Raw genomic sequence first — 27,467 nt, 5'->3', positions numbered from 1 at the left:
TTTATTTATATAATGAAATAAAATCAATTATGCCTACATTAAAGTATAGCATGATATTTATTCATATGGAAAGCCAGCAAAAGTTAATCCAAAATTCAATACAAACCAACTATGTGTTGTGAAGATAGACAATGCAATTATCTAGTTAATACATTTGCTAGATTCAAGGAGGTTAACAGTTACACTATCTGCTATACTGATCAAAGTCAAATGTATTCCATCTGAAGCTCCACATCTTGTAAAGCACATCATTGAACAACAATACATAGTAGAAGGCAATCAGGATGGTGATAGACCTTCAGACTCTTCCATGTAAGAAAAAAACTAAAGAACCAAGGGTGTTTAGCCAACAGAAGGGAGGGCACAAAATGGCTGATAGGTGGATCTAGCATTATGTTTGTGTGTCATAATTAGGGCCAGTGCATCAAATTTATGGGATGTATATATTTTCAGAGTGTAAGGAAAGACTTTCTAATTAAAGCTGTCTAGTTCTGGAACAGGTTGCTTTGTAAAATAATAAACTCTCTCTTAGCAGAGGATGGCTGGCCACCTGTCAGAGATGTTATGAGCAGAATTCCTAAATGGATAGGTGGTTGGAAAAAAGGATCTCTAAAGCTTCTTTTCAGCTCTCAGATTTTAATGAAGGACAGGACAGCAGAAGAAGGAATAGTGTCTTATTCTTCTTTGTAAACCCAATGCCTACCAGTAAGCATAGAACAGTAGGGCTTCAATAAATGTCCGTCGAACTAAATTGGTAACAAATAGAAAAGCTATGTTGCTGTTAGCTGCCATCAAGTCAGCCCTAACTCATGGTAACTCCATGCAGAACAGAATGGAACACTGCCTGCTCCTACACCGTCCCCGCGATTGGTTGTATATCAGAAGTTGTGATCCACAGGGTTTTCACTGGCTGTTTTTGGATGTAGACCACTGGAACTTACTTTCTAGTTTGTCTTAGTGTGAAAGCTCTGCAGAATCCCGTGCAGCAGTATAGTAACACACTAGCCTCCACTGACAGGCAGGTAGTAGCTGTGCATAAGGTGCATTGGCTGGGAATCAAATCCCGGGCTCCCATGTAGAAGATGAGAATTCTACCACTGAACCACTAATGCCCCCTAGAAAAGCTATAAATAGTATTAAAATACACAAACGTGGGAGAGAAATAAATTACAAATTGGTGGAAATAGAAAACAGACTATTCTATCTAATTAAACGTTTGTTCTGTAAGAGGAAAGCTATATGGCGTTTTTTGGGTGCATAACATTTACCAAGACGCTTGAAGAAATTCTCCTCTTCATCTCTTCCATTCTCCATTCCAGCTGGTGGCCCACCTTCGGACAGCTTCACAGCACTGGTGAATTTGACCTGAGGGGGGAAAAGAATCATTCAGATAACTAAATTAAAACGTGATTCTTTGTGGGTTCAGTAACCCTTGCCTTGAAATATAAGCTGTTTAGAATATGAAGATAACTTCAGTTCCTCTGACTTCCATATCCTGTTAGTTAGTCAGTGTAGTTCATGCTCATGTGTTGAAGAAGACACCACTATAGCTGGGGTAGAAACCCTGCTGGCGTAGTGGTTAAGTGCTACGGCTGCTGACCAAAAGGTCAGCCGTTTGAATCCACCAGGCACTCCTTGGGAACTTTATGAGACAGTCCTACTCTCAGAATCGACTCGACGGCAATGGGTTCGGTTTGTTTTTGGTTTATAGCTGGGGTCGGAATGGACTCGACAGAAACAAGTTTGGCTTTTGTTTTTTTTCTAGCTGGGGAGATCCAGGTCATAGATTACACCAAGTAATCAGGGACTATAAAAATAATTTACTGGACAATTGAGGTACTCTTAAAGTTTCATTCTAATGAAGTTCAAACTCAAAACTGTGAACTAAGTCATGTTCTCTCTTTACAAATAACACCACAATTTAGAATCAAAGCAAAGTGAAAGACAACTGTTAAATTGTGTCTCTCCCCAAAAGATATGCTGAAGTCCTAATCCCCAGAACATCAGAATGTGACCTTATTTGGAAATAGAGTCTTTGCAAATGTAATTAGTTAAATTAGCATGGGGTCAGCTGTTGGGTAGCATGTGCCCTAATCCTATATGACTAGTGTCCTTATAAAAAGGAAGAAGAGACACAGAAAAAAAATGTAGAGGTGACAGACACATAGGGAAGACAACCATGTGAAGGTGGAGTCAGAGATTGAAGTTATGCTACCACAAACCAAGAAAGGCAACTGGGACGAGCAGAAGACAGAAGCAAGAAAGGATTCCTCTGCTAGAGCCTTCAGACAGAGCATGAGCCTGTCAGCATCTTAATTTTCGACTTCTAGCCTCCAGGACTGTGAGAGAATAAATTTCTGTTGTTTTAAGCCACCTACTTTGTGGAGTTTTGTTTTGGCAGCCCTAGAAAACTAATTCAAGAGCCAAATAGAATATTTCAATTCTATGGGAGAATCAGTGTAAATTAATTTATAGAGTCCACAATAATTAATGTACAATAACATGCCTCTCTAAGAATTAAAATGTGTCTTTGATCTTATCTTTTGACCAACATTACTCCAAATTTTCAGTACAGCAAGGAATCTATTGAGCATCCAGGTTCTCAAACGCAACTGTTTTCTTTTAGCAAAAGTAATCTGAAGGAGAAATCATAAATATATTTTCTAAATGTTCTGTAATGTTGCTATATTCTTTTCATAATTTAAAAACATTACTTTTAAAACTGACTAGATAAAAGAAAACTGATTTTAGTGGGACTCAGAAGAAGTAAGGAAGTAATTTGTATAAAAAGGAACAAAACTATTATCCTATACTAAAAATTAGGTATACAAGTGACTGGGCCATGAATCAACCATAAGGGGGACTCTTGTAGAAAACAGATTCCATGGAGAATCATTACTTTTTCCAAATTGTATGCTACTCTAATGCTGAACAGTATTATGAACAAGAACTTAGTGAGAAAAAAATCATTCTAAGTTTCTTTATTCTTTTCTAGAAAACAAATGGTTCAGATGGTGCCAAAAGTAGTAGAAGGAGGCTGAATGGGGTGTGTGTGTGTGTCTGTGTATATTTTGACATGTGAAAGGATCACTATTACTGGATCATTGGATAGGAGCTTTAGATGTCAGGGGTTTCACATGTGTGTTCAAAGTTAAAAGTAGCTGGAAAATAATGCTTACATACATCCATATATCCGTATTATAGTTTTACATAATTTTTTTGGGGGGGCCACATTTTTCCTTTTCCTTTCACTCTTAACATCAAATTCTACTACAGTTTATTGTTTACACATCTTAAATTCCACTGCTCTTCTAAATTTCCCAAATTTGCTCAGCTTGAGAGTTTCTTCAGCTCTCCATTTTTTGTCCCCTCCAAGCGTTTGTTATTTCTCACCCCAAACTTTTTTCTATCAGTGATTCACCCATTCCCTTACATAAGTAATATCCTGTTTACCTTGGAGCTTTGCCTGATAAAAGACAGGCGATCCACAGAGCTGATGTCTAGGAGGTCCTCCACACCATCTGTCAAGCCCGAGAGGGAGGATCTTTTCAGCCAGTTTCCTATTTGATAATTTTTTAAAAATTAGACCATTATAGCATTTTTTCCAAATGGATTAAACAGAAATGCCAGCATGTGTCCTACAAGCAACGGAAGTTACATGGCTTTATATAAACAGAAACGGAAACAAATTACTTTCAGTGTGCATGCTTTGAATCAAAATGTTGAGCGCTGGATTGTAAAATTACGTGAACAAGAAAGACCAGAAGGACAAGAAGAACCCAGTCCTCTTCAGTGACTGAAATCACAATCCATCCAGTTATCCTGGACAATTTTCACATCTTTCATTAAGTGCTGTTAATTTTACCTCATAAATATGTCTCAAATCTGTCAATTTCTCTCTGCATGGTCACTACCAGTCCAAGCTACCATTACTTATACCTGGAATACTAGTCAGCTTTTCATCTGGTCTTCCTTATCCACTCATGCCCCTTCCAACATATTTTCCATGTAGGGATCTCTTAGAAAAAGTTTACCTGATTATGCTACTCCCCTGTTCAACATCCCATGTTGGCTATCTAGGGCTGTAGGATGAAGAGTCAAGTACTTAATCTGATCTGCAAGGCCAGGCATGGTGTGGCCCCTGACTACTGCTTTACCATAGTCATGCAGCTGTTTCCCTTGTTTCAGTGCTTCCAATTCCCTCTATCCTGATACCTTTGCATATTTTATTGTTACCACCTGCAGTCCTCTCCTTCCTTCCTTTCCGTAATTATCTTGTTACTTAATGCCACTTTCTCCAGGAAGCCTTCTCTGATTCCTGACCTCTTTTCCCCAATTAGGTCAGGTCTCACTGTTGCATGCTTTCATAGTACCATGTGCTTTTCCTTCATAAAATTCATAGGCTGAACTGTACTTAGTTTTATGATTATCTGCCTTAGTGGCTGCCACTCCGCTAGATTGCAAATTCAGCAAAGTAGGAGGCCATGTATTTTTGCTCACCATTTAATCCCTAATGCCTAGTATAGTGTTTGCACAAGTAGAGGCTCATAGTAGCAGCTTGATAAATATCTGCTGAAAAAAAGAGTGAATGAATGAATAAATGAGTCATCCTGGGCCTTGAGACTTGCAGGCTTTCTTTCTCTACGCTACATACATTGCTCTATTTTGAAAGTGAGTTGATTTAAGGGCATGGCAGGAATAAGAACATCCATAAATAAATACAGACATACTTTTACCTATGGGAAGTTTAAGTTTCTTCCGGAGGGAAATTCTACGGGACCGAGAGCGGGCATGCCGGTCGGAGGTGGTCCCTGAGTGGGCGGTGGTACATTCTGAAGTGTCCTGCTCAGACTGGCTGCTTGTGTCACTTGCTGCACTCTGGGATTTGAACATCTTGCGCCAGAAATCTTTCCGTCCTAGGTTGCCCCCTTGCATTTGCTCATCGCTGTAAACAAGCAGAAGATTGGGTTAAACATCTGATAACTTGTGTGAAATGCTCTTAAATTTCTTTCAACATCATGTCAATGATATTTAGGCAAATCATGCAGAATGATCTTTGATGGGCTGGTTTTTGGGAGGAGCGGGCGTGGGAGCGGAAGGAGGGAGACCAAGTCTGACTTTCTGAGCTCTTCTTGAAAACAGTCATGTCTCAGCTGTCAAACTGAGCTGATCAGGGTTTTTTAACTTTAATACAAAGACTAAATATTACTGCAGGTCTTTGTCTGCGAGTGTGAGTCACAGTAGCAGAAGCACTTAGAGTGTCAGTAAATATTTAACATTTATAAAGCTCCTGTGACTTGTGTACAGTACTATACCTCTCTCCCCCCTCCCTACGCCAGTACAGTATAGGACTAAATAGATCCACAAAACACATCTGAATAATGAATAAATGAAGTGCAATCATACTCAGGGAATGCATTATCCGACAATCACTACACTGAAGAAACTTGAATACTGTTTAAAAAAAATAAAATAAAATAAGCCTGACAGTAAGACAAGAATACCTCCAAAGGAATTTTTGAGCAGAACATTGTGTAAGAGGAAGAAATACAAGTGGCCAATTGTATGCAGATTTAGTTTAATCTCAATAGGAGTCAAAAAAAAGGCCAGTTGCAATGAAATACTGTTTTTCATTAAATTGGCGAAGATTAGGGGGAGACAAAATGAAGCAATAGTTACGCTTACACTACCAGTGGTAAGATAGAATGTGTCAATTTTCTGGAGGTAATTTGTTAATACATTATCTAAAGCTTATATCTGCACAATTGATAGAGAAATTCAACTTCCAGGAAGTTAACCCAAGGAAGTAATGGGACAACATATTAAGATGTAGATACAAGAAGGCTCAAATACTCACTGAGGTATTATTGGTCAACTCTGAAAAACTGGAAACAAGCTAAATGTTCAATTCTAGGGAACCAGTTGAATAAATTAAAGTGCTTCCATATGATACCATACTCTGTAGTAATTATAAAAACTGTATTTTAGAAAATTATTGATATGGGACATTTTCATGATCTATTGCAAAGTTAAAAGGCAAGGATGCAATGATTTAAACAGGTTAACAGGTCAATTTTAAAAAGTATACATGTAAATGTGTGAGTGTGAGTTTGTGTGTGAGTATTGTCAAAAATGTAGCCAACATAACACACCAAACATTTACAGTGACTATCTCTAGTTTGTGGTATTTAGATTTTTAAATAATTTTCCTTTATGATTTACTGTGCTTTCCACATTTGTCATCTTGAGCATCATATAGATTTAGTGATTTGGAAACAAAGGGCTATAGAAAATACTCTAGTAATATGAGATGGAATTTGCTTACGGGATTTTAGGTAATGATTTGCTTTTAAGCTTTGGGGATGAATCCAGAATCTACCTAAAAAGCGATAGTACTGTGCAAATCATTTGCTTTTCTAAGGATCCAGATTTTATCTCTCAAAATCTCACCAGAGTACTAAATATCCTTTTAATTCTTATTTTAGACCAGGAATCCTGTTTATCAAATATGGTATAAATTTAAATCGGCTTTCTAGAATTTGATTCCTCAGCTAATTTTTCTCAAATGATCACAAGGTATGAATCATTTCTCACCTTTGGGAATGTGTGAGACAGTGATGAGGGGATGATTACATGCTCTAAATAGAAAAACACCCAGGAAGGCTATCATTTATCAGCTTTTATCAATAAAATGCTACATCAGCCTTGTCCCATAGGTGTGTATCAATAATGAGTTTCAGAGAAACTCATAAAACTGTTTTTAATGTTACTCAGTTAATGTGACCTTTCTTTAAAGAGGAAGGACAAGAAGAGAAGGGGAGAAGAGGAAAGAGAGAGAGAAGCTAGAGGGGATGCCAGGCTCCAACAACCAAAGTGAACATCTACCTCTTTCCAGTGCTGGACAGAGGACATTTGGCATGCTCACCTTCTGGGCCCCCTTGGGTCAGGCAACACTTCCATATTTGATATTCTATCATGTCCTTCCAGGTGAAAATATTTATGTAGAGGCATATTATAACATGCATCTTCAATCAAGGAAAAAGAACAGACGTGCTAAATGCTGAGAAATTGCCGCGTGTTTATGGAACACTGAACAAAGAGAATATTATGGAATCTAGAAAACGTAATTATCTACGAAGATAAACGGCCTTCTTTTTTACATCTGGTTTGCCTATTAGATCATTCTTACTGATCAGGTTAGCTCAATAATTGCTGGTATTATTTGGGGGGAAAAAATCCTTCCTCTTTTTTTGGATAGACTTTCTGTGTGTAAAACCCTTTAAATAGTGTTGGGGCACAGAACTTTGCCTTTCACAGTATTTTATTTTTCCCTAAAGCTTATATTTAGATTTTTAGCATGTCCTTAAAAGATTCATAAAAGGAAAAACAAAACTTCAATTTTTAGAAAGAAAGTTAAAGACAACAAGGCTTACAGGATTAATGACAAACTGACACTTCTGTCATTTCATTGACTCGTTCATTCATTCACTCATTTGTGAAATATATATTAAGTCCACACTATGGGCCAAGCCCCATGTAGACTTCGGATCTATGCTGTTGTTGTTAGCTGCCTTCGAGTCGGCTTCTGACTCACAGTGGTCCCATGCACAGTGGAATGAAATGCTACCCAGTCCTACACCATCCACATGATTAGATGCAGATCGAATCGTGATCCACAGGGTTTTCACTGGTTAATATTTGAAAGTAGATTTCCAGGCCTTTCTTCCTAGTCCATCTTAGTCTGGAAGCGTGGCTGAAATCTGTACAACATCATAGCAATATGTAAATGTAAGTTTTCACTGACTGATGGGTGGTGACTGAGCATGAGGTACATTGGCCAGGAATCGAACCCATGTCTCACCCATGGAAGGAAAGAATTCTACCACTGAACCACCAGTGTCCCCTAACTGGAGCTATACCTGTTGCTATCGAGTCGATTCTGACCATAGCGACCCTTCAGGACCAAGCAGAACTGCTCCATAGCGTTTCCAAGGCTGTAATCTCTACAGGAGCAGACTGCCATACCTTTCTCCTGCAGTGGAGCTATAATGGTAAGCAAAACCCACATGGTCCTTGACCCCTCATGGAGTTGATTTACTTTCCCCTTGATTTTCTCCACCCAGTAAGGAGCAATCACTAAGAGTCTGAAGTACTACAAGAACTATGTGAATTTTTTGTTCTTAGAAGGTTTTGTTTGTTGTTGTGAATTACCAAGGTCCTGTTTGATGACTGTACACTAAGGTCCTGTTTGACGACTGCGCACTTCTCTGGTTTGATTTTCCTGAATACGGAGAGGAGATACCATAACATCTAGAATACCCTGAGGATTTTCTTGAAGGACAATAATTTAATACTGGATGAGGGTTTTGGGAAGTAAAATTATGTAGCTAAAATAATGCTTATGCTTTAAATATTAATTGCACCATTTGCAGGTAAACAATTGGTCTCAAAGAAGAATAAATAAGGATGAGCCTTGCATAGAGCTAGGCCATGTATTTAGTGTCTACAATAACCCTCAAATTTTCTGAAGGCACTAATTTATGATGCCTTTGCCATTACAGAAAGTGGAGACAAACTGATATTGGAGAACACTGGAATGGATCTCAGGAGAAGACCAAGGTGAAATGAAGTAGGATCTATGTTTGAGCTACAGCTGGACAATAAAAAAGTTTTTCTCACTTTTTTTTTAAAATATAACATCATTGAGCACACTGACAGCCATTCTTATATTTACAAAAAGGATCTATAAGTGCTCTTAAGCAATAAGTGGATGGCATTCTCACCCCACCTCATATATATGTTGTTTTTCAAATGTACGTGCAGGAGTGTGCATGAAAGCAGAAGTGGGGAAGAGACAGAGGTGAGAAGTGCAGTAAGGGAGACCCTTCCTATGAGCACCAGGTTTGTTATTTGCTTTGGGCTTGGGGAGAGCAGTGGCATTGGAAATGCAACATTGAGGCCAGAAGCAAAGCAAAGTTCAAAGGAAATGAAAAAAAAAAAAAAAAATCAACAGTTTGGGAAACAGAATCTCTCCCAGTGGGAAGTATTCAGCCCACTGCGTGGAGATAAAACCAATGCTACTTACTGCTCTGGAGTCTGTGAGGGGCGACCGGACGTGAAGCTGCGACACTCCTCAGGTGCGGAGGACACCTGGCCTTTATCCACAACACTTCCTGCCTCTGACCTATCGAAAGGTGCATTCCACCAATCACAACAGAGCAGGTCAAAACAAACAATCAAACTAGTTGCCACTGTTCAATACTTCCTAATACTTCATTAAGAAAAACACTGTTACATACATCCTACCTGGCTCACAAACTCTATGTCACCACGAGTCTCTGTTGTAGAAAATGTATAACCTACCTTTTAATTTATACCCTATCTTGCTGCCTCATGGCCTAATAACACCATCTTTGTTGCAAACATAGTCATTAACTGCAAGGAGGATTTTAAATGTAGGAGTTTCTCTTAATCTTTGTAAGTAACATTTTATATATAGTATGCATAAAATTCATTCATGTTTACTACAAGGGTAAACAACAAGGTCCTGCTCAGCAATTTGTCTTTTGCCCCATTTAAAACATCACTTACTGAATGGGGTAATACGGAATTGGTAATTGCTTTTTCTTTCTGGAAAAAAAATTACCTATAGAAATGACTAAAAACATAAGCAATATTTCACCATATTATTAAGAGCTATTAAGTTGAGTTCAAGGACACGAAAGTTAGGACACAATCAATTCCTACAGAAACTATATTTATTTGACAGTAAACTCATGCCTTTTCTAAGGTGCAGCTCGACCACTACCAGTGATGCTACTTAATAAGATAGTTCTTCAGACCTGTCCTGAAGCACCAGCATGTCGAGGACCACATAGACAGTAGAACAGAAGATTATGTTCTACTGGCCTAAGGCAAACATGAATATTCAGAGTTCAAGCCTCCAACCTTTTACTGCCTGCAGGCTTAGATTCTTGTTCATTCTCCTCCACCTTTCTCCCTGGTGCTAATTTCTCCGCACTATCAAGCAAAGCACTGAGGGCCACTCTCCTGAAGACATTCCCATGAGCCTCTTTGATAAACTGGACCAGCTGGCGGATGTCACAATACAGCCCCTGTTTGGAGGCAAGAGGAAGTTTGGGGAAAGAAGGATAGCTGTGTGGTTAAACAGTTTTCACAGGAAGAGAAGGTGAAGGCAATTCCTTAGGCTTAGATGAGAATCGGATTGTAAAAGGAAGCAATTTACTACTGATGGAACCAATGGTATACTGCCTCTACATTATTTCTGTAGAAACATTACCAAGAACCTTGCCTGTCATCCTTAGTATGAAAAAGGATGGTTACCATGCTTCATATTCAGAAAGTTGACTGTGTCATTAGAAAGACATCAGTTTACATTGCTAATCATTGGATTCCCAATCTTTAATTTTCTTTCTTACTTTTGACTTCTGAAGAAATGCCTGTAAAAGAAAGGGAGTCAGAATTTTGTTTAGACTAGAGATTTTAGTGTCTCTTCAGCTTCTCCAACTCTCCATCACTGTGTTAAAATATGTTAAGTTCTCTAGACACTTCTAACAAAGCCTAATCATTCAAAGGATGATATATTTTGCTGGACAGATTTAGCAAATAATATGTATGTTGAAGCCCATCTGAACACGAACTTGACTATGAGCTTAAGACTATGCAGGTCTATTTAAACAAATATATTAGCGAATAAATATTTAAAATATATACACTGGACTTTTTTAGATATTAAGTTTTTTATCTAATATTTCTTCTTTTCCTTTCCCTCTTTACAAAAGTAGTTACTGTATTCTTTGTCTTAGGAGAGGTTTGCAATAAAGCAGAATGTAGAAGCTTAAAAAAACACTTACCTTGATGGCTTTGGTTTTTAAAACCTACGACCATTGGGACAATTGTGATCTCTAGGAAAATAGATCTCCAAGGAACATGGAGAGAGTGACCATTAGGTCCTGTGGGAAACAGAGCCTTGTGCTCCTCACTCTGCTCTTTGGTAGCTCCTCCAAGGAGGGGGCAGAACCCCAAAGAGCTAAGGTTCCAGACCCGCCAGAGGGGGCTGACCCCATGCATGCAGCAGAAAGCACTATGGAAACAACAGGTGTAGACAGATGATTGAGACTCGGGGAGCCTCCCCAGGCCCAAGGTGCATTCTAAGATTTAGTTATCTTTGCGTCACTCTGTGAAGTGGAGAACTCTGAGAATGACTGAGGTTCAACTTCTAGCCATTCTGATAGGAAGGGAGGTTCAAAGTCAAACTTAAGATGATTTAAAGAAAATTAAAAAACACAGCATTTCTTCTAGACATGAATTTGTGGATTGAGATTAAAAGCACCCAAATATTTATAATCAAGTTGTCAAATTACTGGAGCCCTGGTGGCGCAGTGGTTAAGAGCTCGGTTGCTAACCAAAAGGCTGGCAGTTTAAATCTACTGGCCGCTCCTTGGAAGCCCTATGGGGCAGTTGTATTCTGTCCTATAGTGTCGCTATGAGTTGGAAACAACTCGACAGCAACGGATTTTGGTCTGTCAGATTACTACTTGCTGTGAGCAAATGGCACCTGTGTTATACTCTAGTTCCAAGAACCTCACTGAATTGGCCTTGGCATCAGCAAAGTTAAATACCTTTTGGTTTGGGGTTTTGCTCTGTTTATGTCAAGTTGAGTAAATGGTTTCAATGGTTTAGAATAGATTAAAATTATGTCCTTGATTTAGGTAGTTTAGAATAGTATCCATATATGCAAATAGCCTGATCTCTGCATAGGAGCCATAATATATAACAGATTGGTAGAATAATCTTACTTTACTACTAAGAGACCTAAATTCATCTATTCACATCAGATCTGGCAGCCTTAATCTACATTTTAGTCTCCCCAACCACAATCTCCTTGGTAGCAGTTAAGCACTAACCTTTTATAGCCTGGTTCCCACTCACACTACTTGTGGTTTCAGTGATTTAATTAACACAGGCTTTTATAAAGTGTAGCTGAAAGATTATGGTGTGCAACAAAAGAAAGCAAAACCAATTTCAGCAGCATATTTGCATTAAGTTTTTAAAGTAAATATGGTTTCAAATAATGCTTGGTATAACATTTTGAAATATTTTACAAACATACACACTGTGCTCCAGCACCTTCTCTGTGAAGGGCTCCAAGTATTTTTCCACCAGTCATCACAGAAAGTCTGATAAATTAATCTGCAGATAGGATAACGAGTAAGAAAAAGGAGGAATGTGTTGCTAAGGGTTCACCTTAAGTTACTGGTGACACTGGGGAAAATAGATATCTTAACTTTAAAGTGCAGAATTTTCGTCTCCAAAGTCACTTGCTTTCCTGAGAACAGAGACTGAGAACTCCTGTGGGAAGAAAAGGTGAACTTCTCACCAGGTTCTCAGGACTGTGCAGTTCGTGTGTGGTTGACGCGCAGCGTGTGATGAGGGACTTAAACATGGCACTGACGATAATGCCTTCCACGTTTTGGGCTGTGGATTTGTTGTCCACCGTGGTGAAGTTATTTCCAAACCCAGCCTTGTCTGGAATGCAAATGTACACGTTAAAAGTAATCTTTCCATTATGTTATGCAGTTTAAAGGAGTAATGAATTACTTGGCAAGCAGAATTAATGAAAGGCTACAGAAAATAAAAATCAAAGGATTAAAGCCACCCCCAGTTGAGTAATCTCCATGTAGACTTGGGTCTATAGAACCATATTCTCCTTCAGCGTCTTTACTATGATAGATCCAATCTCATTTGTGGAATGCTCTTTTTTTTTTTTTTTTTTTTGTACCTTAAGTGAAAGTTTACAATTCAAGTTAGTCTCTCATACAAAAATTTATACATACATTGTTATGTGATCCTAATTGCTCTCCCCATACTCTGACAGCACACTCCTCCTTTCCACCCTTGATTTCCCGTGTCCATTCAACCAGCTCCTGACCCTCTGCCTTCTCATCTCCCCTCCAGACAGGAGCTGCCCATTTAGTCTCACATATCTACTTGAGCTAAGAAGCACACTCTTCACGAGTATCATTTTATGTCCCATAGTCCAGTCTAATCTTTGTCTAAAGAGTTGGCCTTGGGAATGGTTTTAGTTCTGGGCTGTCAGAGAGTCCGGGAACCATGCTTTCTGGGGAGCCTGGTCTTTAAGCCTGGTCTTTTGTCATCTGTGGAATGCTTTGAATGATAAATCTTAGCAATGAAAAGGGAATCAACAGTTGACTTTAAGAAAGACTTTTAGACCTAGAGTTTTATGGGTTTTTTTTAAGGAGGTGATCACTTAAAGAAAAAAATAAAAAAGAATGATCTACTAAATGGCCTCTCAAAGGAGAAACAGTTAATTGATTCAACCTTTTTGGTGGTAAGGAGTGCTGGCTTCTCAGTGGGAATAGTTCAGTCTATCATAAATAGATTGAGGTAGGGTTGAGGTTGACCAGGTGAGCTGAGTAAGGAGAGGGAAGAGGCAGGGAGGAGCTTTGCGGGGGACTCACTCAGGCACGGGAAACAAAAAGGCTACTGGGTCTCGCAAGAGCCGCCCAGCACTCCCAGCAGCTTCTTGCTCACTCCCAGAGACTCCATGGGCATACAGAGAGGGAAAGCCTACACCTTGCTGGGAACCACCTCCTTCTAACTTATACACATGTGAAATGCCAGGGGCCTGAGGCCATCACCCTCTGTGGCCTTTTATGCCAGTTTTTCACATATCCATGGACCTTCCTTCCGTACAGGACACACCAGGGATTTTGTGACCTTGTTAGTGGAGTCCTTGAGGTTTGTGAGCCAGTGGGCTGTTGGGGAAAGGCAGCTCCAAGATTGATCTGATAGGACCTGTGCTTGGCTGATTCACTGGGATCCACATCTCAAGAATCCCAGGAGGAATTTAGCACACTAAAGCAATCCACACTTTATTACTAACGTCTCACTGACTGTGACAGTTGACGGGACTATCTATGGATTTTACATTACAGAAAGAATATGCTTTATTTTATGCTTATAGTTTCTATCTCCAATGATTTAAAAACACAAAAAAGTAATTAGTTTGTAATCAAGAATTTCTCTTGCAGTGTCTCAACTACAATTCTCTTTTCATTCATTGTTTTTTAATTTATAATGACCCGGGTTTAAAACAAGTATGGTAACATAGATTACCTGAGGGGTTCTACAGAGAAGCGATATTTTCTTTTCATGTGATAACCAAATTATAAAACCTGGGATAAAAACAGGAAATGACTCCTAAACCCATTAAACATATTTTCATTATAAATTAATCAACCACTATCAGGCACCATGTATTATATAAACAATAAAAGTCTATACTAAGCAGTGATGGCTTTCCAGGCTCTAATTAAATTGTTTATTTTACTCAACTCAGGCTTCATGCATCACTTTCATTTTATTACTGCAATTGCATTCAAGTAGTATTGGACGCATTCAGTTTATTACAGATGCAACTTGTGTTCACCGGTCTCCACCTGCAACATGGGTCTCTATACTGGTAGTTTTCTTAAAGCCACGAAGATATAAAATAGTTTGTGGGCCTATCTATAGATGCATTTGCTGATCTTTAAAAATTCAGAATATACATATATATCAAAATTATATTACTATTATGCTTACTGCAGTCATATGATTTTTTATTTTCTTTCCTGTTTTATTTTGTGTAAAAGTTGCCAAGCATTCTGCTTGGCACATAACAGTCCCTCATTTCATACTTGTTGGACTAGTGAACATATTCCACTGGTCTCTCGATCTCTACCTCAGTTGTCATACAACAGAAAGTCGTTTAGAGAGAGAGGAGTCTCATGAGTAGTGGTGTAAGGACTGAGGGGCCAAAGGTGAGGATGCCAAAAGCTTTTCCAAATTCCCACTCGCTAAGGTAAGTTGTCCTCAGAAAGTCTCAGAAATGTTTCATCAAAGATGACATAAAAGCTTTTCTCACTTAGACTCTATTACACGCACACACACAGACACACACACAAACACGACTCTTTTCCTCTAAATTCTAACTCCACAAATTTAGTGTGACTGCAAAATACTACCTGTGCCACCTCACAGCAATTTCTCCTAGAACTCAGGGGCAGCTTTACTTACTGTCAGTGACCGGCTCCATACAAAATCCTAGCAAAGCATGCAAGAAGTCCACTACATTATTGAGAGAGTCCTTGTTCACATAGTCCCTCATGGTTTGTCGGAACTGCATCTTATCTAGCTTGTATAGCTTAGTGAGGCAGTTCTGGGCCTGCAATGAAGGAAGAAAAGTGAAAAAGTCACAAGTACCACCTTAAGCTACAGATACCATTACTCTGAGACAGTTACAAGTCTCAGATGGCAAAGGCTTCCATCCAACCCAGCTGGCTGGTACCAGCCAAACCTACTGGCCTCTCTTATCTGAATAAGAAGAGGGCAGAGGGAGACTGAGCAGTAAGAGAGAAAAACCCAAAGCCAAGGTCTAATGCTGGTCCCAGAAGGAATTCAGTATTTTCACCAAGATCAAGATTTTAAGATCTCAATGAAAAAAGCTCAAAGTGTCAAATTTAGGTAAGTGATAGGATTGAAAACCCACATTTAGAAATCCTCAAAGGCTTTGTGCAATGGAAAGAAGCACACTATTCCCACGCTCAGCCACTTGGAAATTAAGCAGAGTTAATGGTGGGGGAGGAGGATATGGGAAGTGTGTATCCAGTATCCTCTTAGATTCGGGAGGGAAAGGTCCTTGAAACATTTAAGAGACATACAGTCAAGACAGGTCTAGTTTGTGTATACATTTGAATGTGAAGGTATGATATTTAAATAGAAGTTGGCTTTATGGATATAAAAAGAAAGTGGCCATGGGCTAGGCCCTGCGACCTAAAATTATATTTCCTATCTTTGGAAACCCTATGGGGCAGTTCTTCTTGGTCCTTTAGGGTCACTATGAGTCAGAATCAACTCGATGGCAATGGGTCGGTGGGTTATGGCTCAGCAAATATTTTTGCCATGTGGCAAAGGGGAAGGGAATAATTCCCACCGTCACAACCAGTGAAGTTCACGGCCATTGGCTGCAGAAGGCCACAGACAGAACGCTCAGATACTATCTGAGAGTGTTAGAGTGCCTCCTAGCCCTCTCCTACCAGCAAGAGAAAATAAAATTTGCATGTTACTTTACTGTTTAAAAAACATTTCCTGCACATAAGTGTGTCACAACATTTAATTTCACATCATCTCTGTGATGTAAATACGTATCCCAATATTATAGCTAAGGAAATTGACGCTCAAAGTCAAGGATTTTGTCCAAATTAATATAGCACGCATTACAGCAAAGCCAAAACTAGAAGCCAAGATCTTGCTCCCTAATTCATGGTTTATTTCTCCTAGAATATAGAAACCTCGTTAATAGTTCAAATGATTGTTTAGGGGAAATGTATTTAGATACCACCTACTTTCCAAAAGAACTTAAGATGATTGATAACAGAGATCAGTGGTATCTTAAAGATGATGTCTGAATAAAAGAGATACAAGAAAGTTTATAACAATGGAATTAAATGGAGAAATGACAGAAGAAGATGGTGTGAGTTTAGGGAAAAGGGCTAAGGATCAAGAAGGAGTGTGGATGGGTGAGGATCATCTTAATTGAGGATAGAAAACTTTGGACAACCAGGCACATGCATGGAAGTCAGATTAGGGAAGGTAACCCCTGAGAATTGGTACCTAATTGATGGGCCCTTAATTGTGGCCCCAGAGAAAATTTAAGCTGTATTACTATTTTGACAAATCAAGACCCAGGGGCAAATTCTTGGATTTTTTTTTTTTTTTTTTTGGGCGGGGGGATATTATAAATGGCTACAACTTGGAATCAGAAATATGACCTTGTTATAATCTCTTGTATTTGCATTACAAAGTCAGATGGATTTATATATTTTTTCATTCTTCCCTTACTTGACCCTAACCCACTGCCGTCGGGTTGATTCCAATTCATAGTGACCCTATAGGACCCTGCTCTTTATGGAAGCAGATTGCCACATTTTTCGCCCACGGCTGGTGGATTCAAACTGCCAACCTTTCAGTTAGCAGCCAAGCACTTAACCACTACTCCACCAGGGCTCCTTAGAAGACTGGAAATTAGGAAATTTTATTTCCAGAGGAGATTATTAGTTGCCAGATCTCAAGTAAGCTCATTTTTTCCCTTACAAAACAAATGCTGCTTTCTGTAAAATGAAGTTTGCAAAGCACCTAGGTAAAACACGTCCTGCGTGAAAAATAAATGTTTGATTATCCTTCCATAAAGAATTTGTGAAGATCTCCATTGTAATAGTTACAAATGCTTTAAATCCCGTGTTGAAAAGCCCTAAAGTACAAATTATCCTATCTTCTCTATAAAATACACCAAAACAGGCATAGTTCCAATCTATTCTTCAGAGTCTATTGGAATGTATGAATAGGTTACTGCAAAGTTTAAGCAAGAATCAGAATATCAAACATTAAATATTTTGATTCTGAATAACTAAAATTCTCCAAGAGAGATATAAAATTGTTAAAAAGTAGATTTCTTTTCAATAATTTAGGACTACTGGCTAATGATTAGGTTAATCTAAGAAACACCGAGGGATTATATACTGAAATTTCTAGAAACTTGATGAATATAATTTTCTGTTATTTAAAATAAAGAGCTAGAAGGCCTGACCTAGTAGAGATGATAAATGTTCTTAATATCTTAAAAGTTAAATAACTTCTGAAAATCCAGTGCTAGAAAAATCTGGAAATATCTAGCTCCTTGAATTAGATGGAGCCCTGGTAGCCTAGTGGTTAAGAGCTATGGCTGCTAACCAAAAGGTAGGCAGTTGGAGTTCACCAGCTGCTCCTTGGAAACCCTATGGGGCAGTTCTACTCTGTCCTATAGGTTTACTATGAGTTGGAATAGACTAGATGGTAATGGGTTTGAATAAGATATTTTCCCAGGAAAATTTTTCACATGCACCATTCTTGGATAATATGTTTACTAAGCAGGAATTAACAAATATAATTTCAAGTATTGAACTCGGATACAGGATACTAGAGGAGTTTCCACTTAAGTCAATAAAGCTGAAAAGGCAGGTAAAAAACTGGCTGGACACCCTGATAAGGAACATTTAACACTTTTGGGGAGGTAAGTGTGGGGGAGTATGCAGTAACAACAGCCTCTAAGGTGAGTTCTGATCCAACTAGCCTTGCTTTATTCCATTCTAGAAAGACAGATTCTGGTTGTCAGAACATCTTTTACCCCTAACCATGTTTCTTATTATATTTTGCTGTTTCATTTCATGGAATTCATCTTTTACAGGAGGAACGATGTGGCTTACTTAACCTTGATGGCATTTATTCATACTGTGATAGAATTCAATGTCAGAGATCAAAAATCACACATGCATATGAAAAATGGAGGCAACGTCAGCTCTCTACTGCATTATTATTTTTATTATTTACTTTAAAATCTAGATATTGGTCTACGTTTTCAAGTTTCAGAATTTAGAAGTTAATTACTATTAATATAAGTCCCCACATACACATAATAAACTAATATAATACAATATAGAAAATAACAGAATGAAAGGAAGAAAGGTGACAGATAGATGATAGATAAACAAATAGATGATAGGTAAATAGAGAGCTAGCTAGCTAGATCAAACAAACAAATGAGAGAAAGGAAGGAAGAAATTCAGCATGCTAATACTGTGTGAACAGTTCAAGACAAAACCTAATGCCAAGGAATCATAGGCTGGTATTAGATTTTGACATGATTCTCAAACTCTGCCAAGATCTGCCAAAGTGTTTTCTGAACTCAAATTTGTATCAAACCCTTATTTGTAAGAGAATGTTTTGTTAGGATTTCCGTTTGAATGTACATATGAGGCAACTGTCTCAGCTTCGACTTGTGGAGGTGGATAATGGCTCAAGTCTGAAGGGGAAAGTAATAGTCAGCAGGGCAAGTGAAATGAGCTGGAATAAGACCACGTTCCATTACAGAATTATGCCCGGCAAGCCTAAGCACAGAGTTTCAAGTTTCACACAGTTCAAAGGGAGGGACATGATCTCAAACATATAGAAGTCAAGATTCACACTCAGAGCAGCCAGAAAACGACTGGCTACTTTTACAGTCCTGTTTTGTCCCAATAAGGGCCATTTTCCATATCTAAGTAAGAACAACAAACTAAGTCCTAAAGTTTGACCCCTTTCTCTAATATAAACTATGCCTTTACTGCACCCAGGCAGGTGATTAAAAAGTCATTTGTTACAGACCATCTGTAGCTTGCTAAATGTATTCATCTTTGCAAAGTCTTTCAAACTATAATTCATACTTTTCCAATTATACATCATTTTACCAACTGAGAGTTGGTCTGCCCAAGGCAGGAGGCAGAATTGTTTTCCCAATTAAACTTCCCTAAGTTTGAGTTTTAGATGTCTTAAGATATTTTGTAGAAATTGTCTTCCCCACCCAAGACTGCGTTAATTACTGCTATGAAATATAATATTTTTCAGGGAACACTGACCCTCATTGTCAAAGGACTCATTCTTAAATTGGAGGGAAGGAAGAGGGAGAGGAAATGGAATCTAATTCTCTTACATTCTCTCGGAATACCTGGTGTCTCAGACGATCTCCGGAGAGCCCTCGATGTCCCTCTCCGCAACCATAGGCACATCCCAAAGACTTCACTATTTTGATAAGCATGGTTAGAGCAAGCCTATGGTTGCTTACAGGTGTACTTTCATCCTATACGCATGAACAAGAAAGAAAGAAAAGTCTGTTTACTTTGCCAATGAGATCCCTTTGCTACCGAGATTCTATTTTATGAGTAACTCAAGCATATATATTTTACAGTGAGTACCTGCAATTTTGGAAATAATGAGAAAAATTGTCAATGGCTCAAAAAGTAAGCTAACTTTTCTGAAATCTAATATGTCACTTAAAAGAAAGAATGGTTAAGCGTTTGGCTGCTAACTGAAAGGTTGGTGGCTCAAACCCACTTAGTGGCTCCATGGGATAAATACCATCTGGTATTCTACTTTCGTAAAGATTACAGCCAAGAAAACACTATGGGCCAGTTCTACTCGATGGCACCTAAATATGTAACAGTAACAACTAGTGCTAAAGGATATGAATGAAAAACTCTTTATTAAAAGCTTTGCTTTCATATCCTTGATGGACTAACAGAACAACTACCTAGAGAGAGTGATAACTCTCAGTGATGAAGGCAAATAGATTTTTCTAGAAGCTACTATCATCGGCAGGCCTCTGATAATACCACCAGACAAGGATTACTGCTGAATTTCTGGAACTTACTATAGTCTGGAACTTTGAAATCTCTTGGCAACTTCTGACATTTTTTAGTGATTTTTCTAACTGTATACTTGCTCTGTATTGTAATAAACATGCACAAGCAAAACAAGAATATAAAGAACTTTATGAAAAATTCAGCTTGATTCTGTCTCTTGAAGCATAAGTAAGAAGCTCTCCTGTGAGGAATTATGAGGCTTGTTATTATCACTGTCTCTTTTGCTCCATCTAATCCTTATTGCTATTGGAGGACATGACTTCCAGAAAAGAAACTTTCTTATTTCCAAGAGGCATAAAGAAGCTGTTGCTAAGGAATGTTGCAGTCCAGTGGGGGTAAGCCATTACCTTTAGGATGCCTCAGCCTGCCTCAGCCCTCCTAGCTACATTCTGCCTTCAACACATACATCATGGATCTAGTATTCCAGCTCCTGGTCCTTAACTGCATAAGACATTAGATAAGTTAACCAATCTCTCTGTGTTTTAGTTTCTTCACTTGTGAATTGAGAATCACAATAGCTGTGCAGAGCAAATGAACTAATGGATAGGAATTGCTGTGTAAATTGTAAAGGGATTTTCCATAGTTATGTGATCAAGATGACACTTCAACTTTGGGACCACACACATAGAAAAATTACTCAAATGTGGGTAGGTTGTAGAAGTGGTAGGGGGCTGTCTGGACATTGTCATGTGCTCTCATGTGGTCGGGTACAGTCTCTCCTCCCCTAATGCTATATAGATGGCCTTCCTTTTCTAATCTGTAGGCTCATATAGTGAGTTTGGTGCTGGGTCCCACAGACTCCCCCTTCAGGACTGAAGCACTCATCCTCTCAGCTGCTGGGAGTGTTGGTGGCTGACAGCTGTCAGCTGAGTGCTTCTCCAGAAATTGCCATTAACTAAAGAGAACTACCTACCCCAAGGTCATGGCCTTTTCCTGGGAGCACTTGGTTTCCAATGGCAGATGAGTGCAGGGGTGGGAGGGAAAAAAGGGCAGCACCCTTGCCTCACTTGGGGACAGGAGCCATTTCAGCTCCTGTGTGATCAGCTGAGGCCTCTGTTGCAGCTACACTGAAGCTCAACTTCTCCCTATGCTCCATCTTGCTACTTTCACACCTCACAGATGTTGATCCTGAGAGCACTTCCCTGTAAACTGCCACACACCTCCACATCTGAGTCCGTTTCCTGGGAAACAGACAGCTCAGAAAGTTGCAAATGGAATGAAAGACTCAAACGTATTAATAGATCATTATTATAATTATTATTTTTTACTAATTCAGAAAAAAATGTTTTAGTTTGGATTCAAAGCCTAGCTCCAACTTTTACTAGCTGTATAATCTTGGAAAAACTACTTAACCACTTTGTGCCCTACAAAATGAGAATTATAATAATATCTATCTGCTAGAGTTGTTGTGAGGATTGATTAAGTTAATACATGTAAGGCACGTAATAATAGCTGAGCAAATGTTCATTGTCATTTCATAGCAGTGGAGCACTGCTATACTATGGGGCACCTTTGTTCAAGTTAGAAGACACCCCTCTGTGTGGATGAGTTTTAAAAAAGGTGATCTCTCTAAGTGGATGCCGTCCCTTGGGTAGACAGCTTGGTGAGCAGAGCGCAGGATGAATTTCGGTCCTTACTGGTCCCTTAGCTGAGGACCTGTATGTAGCGCACAAATGGCACAGCCATATGCAACGATGCCTCAGAAAAGGTCATCGTTGGCAAGGGCTTACTTGGAAGATGGTCTTACACGTATTTTTTAAAATACTATATGTTCCTTACAAAAATGTCTAGCCCTGAAAGCTCTTTGTAAATAGAATTTTTTTTTCTTTAGAATTTCAAATATCCTTGGGGTTCAGTTTCCTCTCGAAGCAGGCATTCAGAAAGCTGTACCAAGTTACAGGTGGGAATCAGAACAGATATTAAATAACACTGCAAGCCGTCAGTACAAGTTAGTGGCAAATATAGAAATAGAAAGTCAATCTTTCTTCTGCCTTTATTAATTCCCCATGCTTCTGGTTGCAAAATTAGATAAACCCTGTGATTCTGCTGAAAATAACAAATGGGTTTGGAGTAGAACAGACCTGTATGAATCAGAAACACAAAGCATTTGACCTATGGTCAGGCATTAGTTTATAATTTCTTGGTACTATAAAGAGCATTATTTTGCAGAAATAACTATTAAACATCTATATCTTGGTGGCTGTTTTAAAAAGTTCCATACTGATTAAAACAAATAACATTGGTCAAAATAACATTCATAGTTATAGTATCTAGTATAGTATCTAGGTATAAAATAGACAAGAGACTTGCAGATCATCAATAAGAAATTAGATGAAAATACCACTCAAAGTGAAATCTTAGAGCATAATAATAATAATAAACCTCAGAGATCTTTAGCATACATTAACAAAGCCCTCATCAACTTAGTTGAAATACCTAAGCTTTAATGATAAAAGCTAATCAAAATTTCACAACTTTCTCTTATTTTTTCTTTCTAGTTTTCCTTGAATACCATAATGGATATAGCACCATCTATAATATCTTTGAGTGCCCAGACTATGTTGATAAGTAAAGAAGAGAAATTCAATAAGAGCCTCACTGTTTGCTGCATTTGTAGGTTTGGTCCCTGTAACTTACATTTGTTTGTTAATTTGTACATAACTGCTGGCTAAATCATTGCTTAGATCTTATGATCTAAGGTCAAATCCCTTGTGATTTATCATTTAGATTATTTTCATCTCAGGTGAGATCTGGGGATCCTTGGATTATCCTCAGTGATATATTGAGAGGTGAGAATTTAGGAACATTTAGTACCAGAAGATTCTATTAGCATTGGAAAACAATATGTATGTTATTAAGTGTAGGAAAAAGAATCCTGAAGGAAAGTTTCCAAGTCTCAAGAATATTGGTCCAGAAATATTTGGATCAGAGTCTTCCTACTGGGAAGATAGGAGTCAAGTGAGGTGAAGAAATCGATGATAAATATGAGTCAAGTGAGACTGGAAACAGATGAAGAAGGAATTAGAGAAGAAGAGGAGCTCTGTCACACTTATTCAGATGTAAAACTAGATGCCCTGTAAGAAAAGAGAGGCGGATTATAGTTTAGCTAATACGTAGATGGTAGAACTCTGCACAGCATAATTTTACGCTTGTGAACACTCAACCTGATGTGCAGTTTATCACTTGTTAGACATTCAAATCTCTTGATTTTAATTTCTGAACAGCATTTTTCGGTTAAAGCTCTGAGTTGAAATCAGTGTAAGTATGTCAACTTAAGCTGTGCTAATTCTTATTTAAAACCAAAATTAAAGAGAAACTCTAATTCTTGATGATAAATGCAGAGATCATAAACCAGGTGTTGATGAGGCACAGGGAATTAAATTCAGAAACAATCAAAAACAGGAAAACTAAAGCCACTGAGATATGATTCACTGAGATGTGAGAAGAGGCTAGGAAAGTTGTTCCTCTTTCCAAACCAACACTAAACAAGCCAACCAACGAACCAAACAAAATTCATCACTTACTTTCTCCTTCAAGGTGGATGAAGTTGGTTGCCAAAAATGTGTTCCCTGGATTAAGAGAAAGGGTTTTGTCTTGAAGGAAAATCAGGTTGGCCCTTGAAAGTCTCAAGAAAGAAGCTATTTGGTGGTAGACAGAGAGCTATAGCAATGGAGGTTGTATCTGAGATGTTCTCCTGCAGAAATTACATGACCTGGGAATTAGCCCTAACATTGCTTGGTTGGCAATGGTTTTTGGATTTAGAATACAGTTTCACATAGCTGTTTCCACAAATGCCTGCTTATAACCTAATGAAGAGATCTCTACACTCCCCACTTTCTTGCGCTAATGAATAATTATTGTTCTGTGTCATGAATTGCTGTTCAGCGAGCATTGGAAAAAAATTAGAGGCAATATTTTATGAGGACATGAAAGGTGGTTCAGTCATACCTTCTCTTGGTTCTTATTATTCTTCTCATAAGGGCCACCTCCACCTCCTCCACCACCTCCTCCATCACCTCCTCCACCTCCTCCATCTCCACCTCCTCCTTCTTCTCCTCCACCATCTCCAGCTCCACTAACTGAAGGACCCACGAATCCACCAGTGGAACTTCCAGATACTCCTTTGAACTGGAAAGTTCCCTCACTTGGTCTCTTTTCCACAGTCTCATTTTCCTTGTTTTCACTCTTCTTTTGGTTCTTTTCTACACAGGGCACCACACCAAGTTGAAGCAAACATTCAACAATGTTTAGCGCCACATCACAGATGCGGGAGCTGATGTCATGGTTAAGGACAAGATAAACAGCCTTCAGAACCACCTGGGGATGACAAAGATAAACAAAACGTGATTAAGTTACCAGAACTACCTCTTCCTAAATTAAAAAACACCAAACCAAACCCATTGCCATCGAGTTGAATTCCGAGTTATAGCAACCCTATAGGACAGAGTAGAACTGCCCCATAGGGTTTCCGAGGCTGTAAATCTTTGTGGAATCTGACTGCCTCATCTTTTTCCCACAGAGCAGCTGGTGGGTTCAAACAACCAACCTTTCAGTTAGTAGCTTAGCGTTTAACCACTGAGCCACCGGGGCTCCTCTTCCTAAATATATTTGATTATTCTGCTTAAACCATTTCCTTTAGGCTATTCTATGCACTTGGGCATAAATACAGGTAATTTTCAGATATTACTGTCTAAGTTGCATTGGGATCATGTGTATGTGCTTAATATATTGTATAAATCTCCCAATTAATTAAAAATGTATACATGTATTATTTCACTTGTGTTCCAAAAATTCCTATGATATAGACAGTTAAAGGGAATACTGAAACATGGTAAATTAATGGGAGAGTAATTATTTACCCAAATAGAAACTTGTTAAACTGCTTTTTTAAACCAAAGTGTTTAAAAAACATTCATATCTCATTTTCCTTTAATAATGGATAAAGAACAATGACTGTCTTATGCTAGTAATAAAGGAACATTTGCACATTCATAATTGTATCATTATTTACACTTCCATTTTCAATGAAAATATTTGGGTGTTTAAATTATGTCCTTTTATTGATTTTAATATTTTACATTATTTGCTGAACCTGGTTCCCTAATGTGAAATAAAAATTCATGAAATATAGTTGTAAAATATAACAACCCTTTCATTTGCTAATAACCAGAATCAAGACAGGCACTCTTGAGAATGCAGGCTTAAATCTTTTAATGGTTCATTTTTCCTTGCTACACAGGAGCTTGCAGTCCTGTTGCTTACGTAACAAAAGAAAATAACTGAGAACTCCCTGTTATTCTAGAAAAAAGGGATTTAACAGCAAATACACACATGCACATATATTTGTGCATGTATATTCAGGATTCACTAATTTTTTCAGATTATAAACATATTCTGAGATGAGAGTAAATCTACTGTAATACTTGAATAAAGAAAAGATGCCTCTTTGATAGTTGACACATTTGTGAAAATTTCTATATGGATAGCTTTTTCATTTTAAGGTTCAGCATTTCTAAGAATCTATTTCCCCATTTTACCCAACATCTTAAAAACTGGAACAAAGAGTTCTTATCTTTCAAGTTTGGTAAGAAAATCTCATGCTTCTTACAGAAAGATCAAGCATGCCATTCTTGTGGACAAAGTTATTGGTCCCATCAATATGTTCTGTGTCCTCCAGGTAGCTGTAGTTTATGCAGGAGTCGGTGAGGCTTCGAGGCAGATTCGCACACGCCAGGGGTTCGTGTGGCATCTCTGGGATAGGCACCTGGTTGCACAGCTTCCTCATGTGCTCATTGAAAAAGTCTGCATAGCCTACGTTGAAAGACGCTAATGTGGTATTGAAGGTTGCAACTGTGATAGTGGAGATCTGGGATCGCACTAGTAAAATGAAAGCAAAGTCTTATTGTGGCATCATGTTAGACAATTATACTATTATTTGAATCATTACCACAGTCACAACTGTAACTTTTGCAGATATTTGACTTATAGTTTGAGAGCTATTCTCAACTCTCATGGAACTGTTGGAAGTGTTGAGGTCTTGTACTATCAGGCAAATAATAAAGGTTTTTAGAAAAATGAGAATTCCAACTGGCTTTCTTAAGGCTGAGGGTAGAATGTAACTGTCATCTAACATTGCCTTAGTTTAACCCATCACACCAGGTGGGTTCTACCCACTGTTGGATGACACACCATACTGATATAATTAAACTAGTTTAGCTGAAGTACAAATTTTGAGTTGTTAAAGTATTTGATTTTACTTAGTATATTTAAGCAACAACAAACATTTTTTTTTTCCTCCTTTGGTTAAGAGTGATGAAAAATAAATTTGTGATGGTAACTAATAGATGTCTTCAAATACTTAAAATAGAGTCCTGGTAAAATTTATACTCATAGGTTAAGAGCAGAGCACAAGAACTTGTGTTGGATTCTACCCAGAGACACATGTTTGCTGCACATAAGGTACACATGGTACTTCTCTGAAATAAAAGCCGTCTGAAAAAGAACCGGTGGCCTTGGAAGATAGTGATTTTCCTGTCACTGAAGGTGCCTTTCAGAGAGACATCAAAGAAGGAAACAAAGCACTGAATCTAGATGTCTTCCAAGGTCCCTTCTATCCCTGTGAATCTATGATCTTTTGAGAACAAATATGAATGGCTCATTCCTACTCTCTCTCTGAGCTAATGGTATGGTGTCCATAACCCAAAAAAAACAAACCCATTGCCATCAAGTTGATTCCGACTCATAGTGACCCTATAGGACAGAGTAGAACTGCCCCATAGGGTTTCCAAGGAGCAGCTGGTGGATTTAAACTGCTGACTTTTTGGTTAGCAGCACCATCTGTACTGTCAAATAGCTGTTGTTAGTAAGAACATTCTAAGAATGGTTAACAAGTAAATTACCAAGCCATATAATACAAGTTTTCAAAAAGGATAAAGAAAACAAGATTACAATGAATAATGAAATACGGAGCAAAAACAGGAAACAAAACCTTAGCTCCCTCTGCAGACCCCGCCTCTCACTCACCTTCTTTGACGGTGTTTTCTCCATGGCTGTTGGAGTGGTCCGGCAGGTCACTCACCAAGGTGTGGTGGGAGTGCGAGTGCCTTGCACTCAGGCTCTCCATCTCGGTGGCTGCATCAGAACTTCCCCGCCGGGTAAATTTCCCTGATA

The 27,467-nt window shown here is 38.5% G+C and overlaps 1 protein-coding gene across 1 annotated transcript in view; it reads right to left on the bottom strand.

The window, feature by feature from the left end:
• The window catches only part of UNC80 (unc-80 homolog, NALCN channel complex subunit), a 212,710-nt gene that overhangs the window by 136,975 nt on the left and 48,268 nt on the right, over positions 1 to 27,467 (bottom strand). The window contains exons 10-20 of the mRNA XM_004376376.3: positions 27,321 to 27,461; positions 25,906 to 26,174; positions 24,246 to 24,614; positions 19,589 to 19,735; positions 15,103 to 15,250; positions 12,401 to 12,549; positions 9,949 to 10,115; positions 9,086 to 9,184; positions 4,731 to 4,945; positions 3,454 to 3,560; positions 1,269 to 1,365 (exon numbers count right to left, since the gene is read on the bottom strand). Of these exons, the coding sequence (XP_004376433.1) occupies positions 1,269 to 1,365; positions 3,454 to 3,560; positions 4,731 to 4,945; positions 9,086 to 9,184; positions 9,949 to 10,115; positions 12,401 to 12,549; positions 15,103 to 15,250; positions 19,589 to 19,735; positions 24,246 to 24,614; positions 25,906 to 26,174; positions 27,321 to 27,461 (1,908 nt within the window). The remainder of the gene's footprint in view (positions 1 to 1,268; positions 1,366 to 3,453; positions 3,561 to 4,730; positions 4,946 to 9,085; positions 9,185 to 9,948; positions 10,116 to 12,400; positions 12,550 to 15,102; positions 15,251 to 19,588; positions 19,736 to 24,245; positions 24,615 to 25,905; positions 26,175 to 27,320; positions 27,462 to 27,467) is intronic.

The sequence above is a fragment of the Trichechus manatus genome, unplaced genomic scaffold (genome assembly GCF_000243295.1).
Source record: "Trichechus manatus latirostris isolate Lorelei unplaced genomic scaffold, TriManLat1.0 scaffold00041, whole genome shotgun sequence".
Lineage (NCBI taxonomy): Eukaryota > Metazoa > Chordata > Mammalia > Sirenia > Trichechidae > Trichechus > Trichechus manatus.
This window is presented reverse-complemented; position numbering and strand designations above follow the sequence as displayed.